At 34.0% G+C, this 11,749-nt stretch overlaps 1 protein-coding gene across 1 annotated transcript; it reads right to left on the bottom strand.

Annotated features, from left to right (window-relative positions):
- Positions 1-5,213: 5,213 nt before the first annotated feature.
- LOC107927525 (nudix hydrolase 16, mitochondrial) lies at positions 5,214-10,090 on the bottom strand. Its single transcript, XM_016858614.2, has 4 exons — positions 9,598-10,090; positions 7,899-8,013; positions 7,411-7,494; positions 5,214-5,723 (listed from the first exon to the last, which is right to left on the bottom strand). The coding sequence occupies exons 1-4, from the start codon at positions 9,666-9,668 to the stop codon at positions 5,469-5,471; spliced, it is 525 nt and encodes a 174-aa protein (XP_016714103.2). The 5' UTR covers positions 9,669-10,090; the 3' UTR covers positions 5,214-5,468.
- Between the last annotated feature and the right edge of the window lie 1,659 nt (positions 10,091-11,749).

The following is an 11,749-nucleotide window of genomic DNA, read 5'->3' as shown; positions in this document are numbered from 1 at the left end:
TGTTGCATTGTCAGGACGTCGAATCTTTCTCGTCACGACGTCGATTCTGTTTCGTCCAAAATGTGAGGCACACTCCACAAATCTTCACCTTGACTCGCATTTCCGCAATGCCTTTTTTGCCGAGCCTTGTTATAGGCCTAATCTTGATCTTTGCCTGATGCTTACCAAGTTTAAACATTGCTTGAACTTGGAAATTGGAAGACTTTTTGTCATCATATCGGTTGGGTTGTTTTCTGTGCCAATCTTGTGAATATGAATATCTCCTTGAGCAATCACCTCTTGAACAAAGTGATACCGAATATCTATGTGCTTTATTCTTTTGTGATGCATCTGATCTTTAGTGAGATGTATGACACTTTAATTATTACAATATACAATAATCTTGTCGTTTTTATCAACCAGCATCCCTAATAGACCTCTCAACCAAATGGCCTCTTTTACAACCTCTGTGGCTATATTCTGCCTTCGTAGTTGATAATGCCACAGTGGCCTGTAGGGTGGCTTTCCAGCTAATAGTGCAATTGCCGAAAGTGAACAGATAACTTGTGAGAGATATTTTTTTGTCCAAGTCTCTTGCATAATACGAGTCTATGTAGCTGACTAGACCTTTTGAACATTTTTCGAATTCCAAAAAAGCATTGGATGTCCCCCTCAAATATCTAAGAATCCACTTATGCCAGTGTAATTTTCCGGGCTTGGCTATGTATCTACTTACTAACTAACAATATGTGAAATATTGGGACGAGTACAAACCATTGCATACATTAAACTTTTGACTGCACTGGAATAAGGAATTAAGGACATGTACCTTTCTTTGTCTTCAGTTTATGGTGATTTTGAAGCCAAAAGTTTGAAGTGTCCAACTAAGGGAGTACTAACTAGTTTAGAATCTTGCATTCCAAACTGCTTGAGAATTCTTTCGATGTATCCCTGTTGTGATAGAAATAGCTTCCCGGAGTGTTATCTCTTGAAATTTTCATCCCTAAAATTTTCTTGATTGCACTAAGATCATTCATCTCGAACTTAGAGTTAAGCATGATTTTAAGTCGATATATTTCTGATGGATCATTTGCCGCAATTAACATATCATCAACCTAAAATAACAAATAAACAAATGATTCATCATCTAAACGTTGTAAATACACAAAGCTATCATACTTGCTCTGAATGAAACCAATACTTAACATGAAGGAAATGAACTTCTTATACCACTGCCGAGGAGACTGCTTCAAGCTATATAATGATTTTTGAAGAAGACAAACATGCTCTTCCTTACCTTCAGTCTTGAAGCCATCATGTTATTGCATATAAATGTCTTCATCCAAATCCCCGTAAAGGAATGCAGTCTTTACATCTAGTTGTTCCAATTTGAGGTTATATAATGCAATAAGGGCTAATAATGCCCGAATGAACGTATGCTTAACCACCAGAGAGAAAACATCATGGAAATCAACTCCCTCCACTTAGTTGTAGCCCTTTGCGACCAACCTTGACTTATACCTAGTGTCATTTTAATTCGATCCTATCTTCTTTTTGAACACCCATTTGCAACCAACTATCTTCTTTTCGGTTGGTGGTTTCATGAGTTTCCAAGTCTTATTCTTTTGAAGGGACTTCATATCTTCTTCCATAGCAACAAACTACTTGTTAAATTCAGAAGCACGAACCACCTTAGAGTAATTTGAAGGATTGGACAAATCAGTGCTTTTAGCAACACTAAGAGCATATGCTACTAAATATGCTACTAAATTTTCGTGACAAAATCTTTGATGTGGTTTAATTACACGTCTTACTTTGTCATGTGCTAATTCATAATCTTGAAGTTGAGATGTAAGGGTCTCTAATTAGGATGGAGTGGCTTTGAAAACCTTTTGTTGCATCGAAGAGACGTCAGTTTCGTGATTTCTTCGTGACCTCGAGATGTGATGATTCTTCTCATTGTGATGTCGAGCTTCTTGACATCACTGTATGTTTTTGTTTTTGGCTCCACCTTGCTTGAAGCACTCAATTTTTTTGTGTTGTTTTGGCTCGATGACCTCTTTTTTGAAAGAATGATTGATGTTTCATCAAATGTAACATCTCTATTGACGATGACCTTACTAGATTCTAGGCACAATAACTTATAGCCTTTTACCTCGGTTGCAAAACCCAAAAAGATACATCTTATAGCCCTTGGTTCAAGTTTTCCTTGATTGACTCGTGCAAAAGCAAGACAACCAAATACTCTAAGGTTAGAGTAATTAGGAGGATTACCCAACCATATCTCTTTAGGAACCTTTTCGTCCAATGCTCAATGTGGAGACCGATTCACCAAATAACTTGTTAGGTTTATGGCTTCTTCCCAAAACTCTTTTTTTAAGCCTGTGTTGGAAAGCATACATTGGGATTTTCTCAAGTAACGTTCTGTTCATTCTTTCAGCGACACCATTCTGCTAAAGGGTACCAACAACTTTACGATGTCATTCGATTCCTTCCCATTTGCAATAATCATTAAACTCAGCTGAACAGAACTCTAGACCATTATCCGTTCTTAACCGCTTTACGGACTTCCTAGCTTGCTTTTCTAGTAAAGTCTTCCACTGCTTAAAGATCCCGAAGGCTTCATTCTTGTGCTTTAGGAAATAAATCCAAATTTCTTGGAGTGGTCATCAATAAAAGTTAGAAGATATTTGCTACCTCTTTTGGAGACGACTGGAGCTGGACCCCATAAATCAGAATGAATGTAGTAAAAGGTCCCTTTTGTCTCGTGCATTGTCGAATCGAAGCTGACTCGAGTCTGCTTCCTATAAACGCAATGTTTGCAGAAATCTAACTTTTCAACTCTAGTGCTTGTGAGAAGACCTCTTTTACTCAAAACGAACATGTCTTTTTCGCTCATATGACCTAGTCGCATGTTCCATAATTAAGTTGATTTAGAATTCGTAAAGACGGAGTCGCGTCATCGCAACATCATGGGAGTCCTTATTGTGACGTGGAGACAATTTCATCTCTACTTCTGTAATTGTTGTTGCATCGGTCACCATTGAACCTTACAGAATGTATAGGCTACCGATTTTCTGTTCTCTCATCAAAACAAGAGCTTCACAAGATACTTTGATGTTATTTGACTCTATGACGATCCTACAACCATTTGATTCTAAGATACCTAAGAAAATGAGATTCTTCTTCAAATCAGGCACATGCTTGACATATGACAGTGTTCTTACAATTTCATCGTGCATCCTAATCTGAAGCGTATCAGTACCAACTATCTTACAAGGGGAATTACTCCCCATAAGCACAACTTCACCTTCAACTAAACTATACGTGGAGAACTATCCATGTTAGGACACATATGGTAAGAACACCCTGAATATAGGATCCACTCAGACGTAAGCTTAGACCTTTCAGTCGTAGACGCTAATAACAAATCATCTCCTTTGTCCTCGACAACACTAGCATCGGCTATATCAACCTTCTTCTTCCCTTTCTCGTCGCTTTAAGCGGCCCTCTTATTTTTATTCTGAAGTTATAACTTCCTCAACACACCACCTTTGTTGCTCTCTCAAAAATAAGAAAAATCAATACGGGAACTAGCGAATAAATATGTTAGTGGAAAAGGCAACGCTAGAAATAATCAACCAAAGCTTAGAGGGCACACCATTACAATTGATATCACGTTCGGACTTCATAAAAATTAGGGGACATCTTATTTGGCCTCTTGACACTTTTTTTTTAACTTTTTCAAATTTTATTGATTTCCAACAACCCTCAATTTCCAAACCAATTAAACCCACCCATACTCGAAACGTATCACCATTGCAGCATATTTGACCCACCTTTTCAAGCACCCATGACATTTAAGTGTCAACAATCAACCATCGATATACTGCATCATTCTCCTTCGACTTCACAACTAGCACCAATTTCATCAATGTTTTGCCTTCTACTACATCGAACCCACCAATTGATGTACCAACCACACCCTCTCATTCCATGCTCACTCATTCAAAGACAAACCTCAAACCTAAACAAGTTCATGTGGCCATACATCCTTCACCTACTTATATTCCTTGCACATTCAAACAAGCCCATCAACAATCTCATTTTTAAACCACAATACAAATTGAATATGATGCTTTAGTTAAAAATCGAACGTGGGACTTGGTACCTTTTGATCCTTCAAAGAATGTGGTAGATTATAATTGGTTTTTTGTATTAAACATCATTTTGATGGTTCTATTGATAGATACAAAGTTTGTCTAGTTGTTAAAGGCTTCACCCAATGACTCGAGTTAGATTATCAATCTACATTTTGCCAAAAATGCCTTCTTACAGGGTCGGCTTTAAGAAGTCATACATATGATAACCTCTTGACTTTGAGGCATTTGTATCCAACACACGGTTATAAGTTTGATAAAGCTATTTATGGCCTTAAATAGGCACTTGTGCTTAGCATACTGAATTAATGAATTATCTTCTCACTCATGGGTTTATAACGATACAGTCTGATTCCTTTCTTTTCATATTACATAACTCTGGATTTAGTACATATGGCCTTGTTTATGTGGATGATATTATAGTCACCGGTAATCATCAAGCACAAGAAGTTTGTTCTATCATTTGCACTCTCTTCTCAAATCTCCTTTAAAGATCTTGGCCCGTTACACTATTTTCTTGGTGTGGAGTTTGTTTTAGGTGTTGATGGTATTTTCTCTCTCAGCATAAATGTATCATGGATTTGTTGCAGGGATGTTGATATAATATATTGTAAAGGTGTGCCTACCCCCGCGACTTCTACAGTGGACTTCTCATCCTCTTTTGAAGATAACTTTGTTGATGCTTCTCTTTATAAACGTATAATTGGAAGCCTTCATTACTTGTCTTTCACTCAGCCCGACATCTCATTCGCAGTCAAAAGTTATCTCAATTCATGCATTTGCCAACCAATCACTGGTGTGCAACCAAACGTCTTTTGCGTCTAATTTTGGAATTAAGATTATTGAGAAGATAACCACAAACTCATTGCATATTCTGATTCTGATTGGATTGGCGAACCCAGAACCCCTACCACTAGCTTCATAATCTACCTTGGTAACACTTATTTCTTGGTAATCCAAGAAGTAAAGGTCTGTGTCTCGGTCATCAACTGAATCTGTTCCATTTTTTCTTTTACTTTTTGCATTTTGATTTTCTATTTCCAATATAAGAAACGATTAAACTTGCAAAGGTTGAAAAGAAATCTGATAACTTGCAATCATTCAAAAATCCACCTCTACAAAAAGTTAACAAAACCCAGCAAATTGGACCTACCTTCTGAACTAAAAATGCATGAGGTCAGCAATATAAAACCTATAAAATCAATGAAGAAGAAAGAGAGGAAACATTAACACTATTTTCATCACAAACAGCAATATTTTCTATTTTCAAAAAAAGAACAGAAAAAAATACAAAGCACAGGTATGGGGTTTGCCGGAGACTGTCGCCGATTAGGAAGTCGTCTTCCTCTTTTGTGCAAGCCACTTACAAAAACCATACTCCAAAGCCTCTTTCATCCATGCATGCCTACAATTCTGAATTGCTTGTGCTATGGTTAGCCAACTTCTTATACGAGTGCTTTGCTCCGGCCATGCATTTAATTCCTCCTTTACCAACAAAGCAAACATTGCTGCTTTACATAATCCTTCAGGACTGAATTCATCTTCATGAGTTTTGCTCTTAAAATTATAATCTCCTACGAAATCCTGAATAAATAAATAAAAAATCAATCAAAAGCCAAGGCAAAAATCTTAAATTCTAATCCTATGAAGTATTGAACCCCCAAAACATACAACATTCAAGTACCAAAGACGAAAATATAAATATAAATATAAATAAAAACATTCAACTAGCCTTACTTTCATAAGCTACTTGAGTTGGGCTAAACAAGACTCCAAATGACTCCAAATTCAGTTGAGTAGAGTTGGACTAAAAAAGACTCCAAATTCAGCTGAGTAGAGCTCGAGCAGCTTGAGCTATCGAATGAGTCAAATTCAACTATTCTAGTGCTTGATGGAGTAGTTCATGAGACTAGTCAAGTTTTTTTTTTTGTTTATTTTAATATATATTCTATTTTAGTTAGTATTAAAAAGTTTTCAATTTGAATTCGAGCTCTTGTACAAATAATCAAGCTTGAATTTAAGCATGGGAAATCAAGCTTATCTTTTATTGTGCATGTAACCAAGCAGGCTCGATAAGTAGAATCTTTATTTTGAATCAAGAACGAGCTTTAAAAATGAAACTCGAGCATAACTTTGAGCTCGAACTGCTTACAACTTGAACTCAATTCAGCTTTGATTACACTGTCGTATCACAACCTTAGATTAAACAGTAAGTAAACAGTTACTGAAGTATAAGAAGTCAAACAAGAAATAGCATGTCGTATTGGAAAACTTAACATTGACAGACACTGCGCCTAGCGCACATAATAAATTAGGTATGGAAGAAACTTTAATTCAATGCTAATTTCATCTGCATTCCTATTTCCTGAAGTCTTTGGGTTTGAGTATGCTAAATGTATTCTATTATGTTACTCAAATTCGGCTGAGTGTGAGATACAAATATATGCCTAACATAAGTGTTTTAATTTTTTTTTCGAGTCTTTCATCTACCCATACATCACACAAAAACTTCAAGAGAATGAAAAGCTGGAATAACATAGCCATGCACATCTGAGACTTGGTTCTTGTTAAAAAAAATGTTTTGGAAACATTTGAATGTTACTGTCATATTTGTGTTACTTTTTCGAGTGTCTTAGTAATCTTTTTTGTGTCATGTTAGTACCGTGTTGTATATGATATTGCTTGGTTAGTACCGTGTTGTATATGATATTGCTTGGTCTATAGTTTTCTCTTCCCATCCCCACTCTTAACTCCTCCCTTTCCCTAGTTAGCACTTCATGTAGTAAAAATAATAAATCACTAAATGATTAATTTGAGGTAAATATTCCCACCATTGTCATTTACACATTGATAATATTAGACACAACACGAAAATAATAACTAAAACACTACATGACATGGATACACGGATATCTCAAATCTATATGATATGAATAATGAATTATCAAAGAATCATAATTTATACAAATATAAAATACTTTAAATAATAAATCACTGAAGGAACACAACACAGATTGTCATCGACATATTTAACCTTTCTAAATTGCACATTTAGCTAGTATGCCATTCTACCAATCAGGGAATTGGGATTCCCAGTAATCTTACTCAATAAGGTTGATGAGATAACTAATTCAATGATATGCAGAGATTTATGCTAAAAACTTCAAAGCATAAAGAAATGAAATAAAATTAGAAAAATGTTATAGTTTTCACAATCTTAAAAAGATGTGAAGGAAATGCATAAATAGAACCAAGAAAATAAAATATCTACCAATAAATCTCCTCGGACTCCAGCTTCTTCAATTGCTTCCCTCACTGCAGCCTCTTCGACAGTTTCATCATTCTCCCAACCTCCCTAAAATCAGAGAGCAAAAATTCCATAAGAAAATATTTTATAAGTCCTCTCTCTTTGAAGATGTAGAGAACAAGAAATCACAGAAACCAAACAGTTAATTTAACTCCATTTAGGTTAACTCTCTCCTTTATACATCTATCATGTTTTTCAATGGCAAGGAGACCTATGTTGCTCATACTCTTCACTTTTCTTTTAAGTACTTTTGCCTAACTGTTGGGCATGGTGCATATCTCAACATGGGTATGAGGATATGATTTACCAAATACATAGAATTTTTTTTAAGAAAAAAAGGTTGAACATAACTGTCTTCAGAACTCAAACCTGAGTCAGATTAACATAGACGGTCAGGAAGTAAAGCCACAAAAATTACTTCAGTATATGCTGAACAAAACACAACTTTGTACCTTAGGAAACAAAAGACCTGGTCCGCTAGTTGAGTTGATCATCAATACTTCAACCACATTTTCAGAATTTTCATGGTGTGACTCATCTAAACATCTATACCTAAATGGAATACACCTGCCGGAAGAGAAGAACAAATTCTTAGTACATGGAGCTGAGCCTAGTCAAGAACAAGATTTTTGCAAACGTCAAAAAGGACACCAATTGTTCCCATCACATTAAGAATGAAAAAATTTAATCTCTATCCAAAAGTGCAAGCAAAGAAGGGGACAAAAAAACACAGATTGAAGACTTAAAACGGCCAAGTCACAACATCATCACCAAAATCTGAGAAAAATAAGACAAACAGTGAGGAGTACCGTTAAGTAGCATCTTCAATAGGTTGTCTTATTAAGACTCAAGGCTGTCCTATCACTAGGTCAATTTATTTTTCAGGTAATTCCACCAAAACCTACCCATGGGCCCGGTCGGGTTGGACCACAGCTTGGAACTTTTTTTTCTCTCTTGTCCAAGTCCATTTTGGTCTCGTCTAGTCGAAAAGCTTGAATATAAATAAAAGAATTATTATTAAATAATAATTCGGGATGGGCTGAGCTGAACTGAACCAGCCCAAATTACAAATACCTTATCCAAGGGCATAGGCAGATATAGTTCCACCATAAAACTCTGGACAACTTTCACTGTCATAGTCGCATAGATTAAGCTGTTTGATCAACCAATAGCAAAGATTAGCTACGAAAATTTCTCTCTAAGACCATTCATAACTGTTCATAGTTCCTCTCTTTCAATTTTCTTCCCCTTTTTTTTCTTTCATATTGTTGGAGAAACCAATACAAACTCTTTAAACGATAATATAAATGCTTGCCTACAGACAAAATAACAGTTCCCTTCTTCCTCATGTAGTTTTTGAGAAATCAATGGGACTCTTTAAAACACCATTTCAAAGTTAAAAAAGATTGCCACTCATATACAGATAGAAAATGGAACATAAAAAAACATAAACACCAAAAAAGTAAAATATATCCATTTTCCATGTTCGTGCTGAGAATGTAATAAACCACTTAAACCTCAATGGACCATTCTTATAAACAGAAGGCAATGAGTACCTGTTTTCCACCTTAATCCAGAAAATGTGAAAAAGCAATTCAAAGCTTGAAAATTACATATATGTAAACAGAAACGGATGGGCATCACACACACACAAACACTCATATATATGTATTTATATATAAATCATTTGCTATTTTCATGTAAGTAATTTACTTGAGAAGGCATTTCAACTGTAAAATACACTATTCATAATTTCATATAACAACATAATCAATGTATAGATACTATATACAGCCAAAAAGAAAACATACCCATTTGCCAACTCCATCCTAGGATGGCTATATAATCCATTCAGAACTTGAAATAAAACATAATATTTTCCATAAAAAAGAATCAAAAGAAGCAAAAAGACATTTTAACCTTAAAATGCATCATTCATAAGCACCAGATACAAAGTAAGAAACAAATTGCTTTTCTATCTTGATCCTAATAATGTAATAAACCACTCCAACTATAAATACTACATCATTCAAGCAGATAAAAACAACCGTAATTTGATTAATGAAAATTCCGAAAAACCAACATGAACTTATGTTTTCCAAATCTAACTTACATTAAAAACGTATAGAAATAATTAGAATAAAAACATACCCAGCGACAAGCCGATAGCCGTTCTCGTACCTTTGCTGAAGCCGACCTGTACGGGCCACTAAATCGGACATAATATTATGAAAAAACTCAAAAAAAAAAGAAGAAGAGGAAAATCCTCAAAAATATCAAATTCCCCAAACTTCAACAAAGGCAATCTTTCTTATTCAGACGCCTCATTGGATTGATGTTTTTTGGATTTACAAAAATGCTCATGCTTGTACCAGGTTCATCCATTGCTGTTAGCACTGGATTTAACAGTGACGATCAGTGCCACGAAACATCACCCAGTGGCTGCGATTTTCTCGTATTTTTTTAATTTTAATTTTGATTTTCTTTTCTTTTTTTGAGGTGTAATTGTGATAATCATGAGAAAGAAACTCTTAGCTTTGGGAAAACGGAAAGAGAAGAAGGCTCGAGGTGAAGCGCTAAGAACGGATCAGACGATTGGCGATCAAACTCACGTGAGTGAGATAGTAACAAGTGCACCTCCGGGCTACCCGCCCCGTCCGAAATTCGGAGGATCTAAAAAATATTTTTTAAAATTTAATTTAATTATAAAAAATATAAAATACCAATTTAAAATATATTTTTAATATTTTATTAATTTTTTAATGATAAAATAGAATTTTTGACAGGTCGGATCAACATAAAAACAAATTTAAACTTGAATTTTTTTAAATCAAACTTCGACTCAACTCATGAAATATATCAAAATAAAAAAATTAATTTAAAAATAAATAAATTTATATAAGATGGGCTTGAATAAATTCTAAGTTTAATTAGATTAATAAAAATCTTAAAAGAAAAGTGAGGTTGAGAAAACACCATACTCTAACTAAGTGATTTAGTAAAAAAATATTTAAAGAATAATTTTAAAAAATAATATTTAAACACCATACACTTAATACGAGGTTGGCAAGTTTTTATAAAAAAAATTCGAATTAGTTTTTATTTAATTTTCACAACTTTTAACTTTTAACTTGAAAATGAATGAAAAATTAATGTCTACGAAAAAGTTAAATAAGTTATTATGTCCTAAAAATACAGTCATTTATTACGAAGAAAGTAGATAAAGATTATCCATGAGGTGTGTGGTAATTGCTCACTTCATCCCTTAATTATGAGGTTGTGGGTTCAATCCCTACCTATGAGAATGGAGTGCATTATTTGATCAGTCGTTTACCTCTTTAAAGAACACCGATTTTACATTAAGTATTAAAAATTCATTAATTATGAGTAAAATATGATTTATGGGAGGAAGCTTCTCCATAGTTCTCTTCGCCACCGATTCTTATGAAAAAAAGAAAAGACTCTCCTTGCCGTCGGTTGTAATCCAATTGAAGCATTTAAAAAAAATAGCAGCTAATTTCGTCCCTGAATTATTGTTTTTATTCTAATTTGGTTATTAAATTATTGTGTTTATTTTATTTTGGTCACAAATTATTAATTTTTCAATTTAATCATTAAATTTATCAAAATCGAATATTTTAGTTATTTTTTTGGTTAGTTCCCTATAGATGAGGGATAATAATTGGTTTGAGTTTTTTTTATTGGTCAAATAATATATTTAGTACTTCAATGTGTACGATCGCCGGTTTAGCTTTGGTGTAGTGGAAAAATATTTTGACACCGACAAACTAGGGATCTATGTACGAGAGAAATGACAAAAAATATACCTTTGATTATCTAAAAACAACACTGGTTTGATATTGATTAATCCATCCATGCCGCAAACCAAAACTACAACGCAAAAATCTCAGCCTCTATGTAATCCACTCGGATGACAACGATAAAAAAAAATCTCTCGAAATACTTCAAAGAGAAAAACGAAAACATATTTTCTTTTTGCTACTAGTCAAAAGATAATATTTCGGGTAAGGAAATGAAATTGAGATATTTTTCCCTTTTTAATTTCAAGGTTGTTTGAATAGCTATTAATCACTAAAAAGAATATTAGGATATTATCTTTAACACATGATTTTCTCATTTACTTATGGATATCAATTCAATTTAAATCCTAATATAATCCCTTAAATCGAATTTTATTAAATACAATATTTAAAAAATTTGAAAAGATATATTTATAAAATAAAATATGTGAAATATATTTTTCACGTTATTTTAATTTAATCCCCCTCTCTATATATACATA

The sequence above is a fragment of the Gossypium hirsutum genome, chromosome D04 (assembly GCF_007990345.1).
Source record: "Gossypium hirsutum isolate 1008001.06 chromosome D04, Gossypium_hirsutum_v2.1, whole genome shotgun sequence".
NCBI classification, from domain to species: Eukaryota; Viridiplantae; Streptophyta; class Magnoliopsida; order Malvales; family Malvaceae; genus Gossypium; species Gossypium hirsutum.
This window is presented reverse-complemented; position numbering and strand designations above follow the sequence as displayed.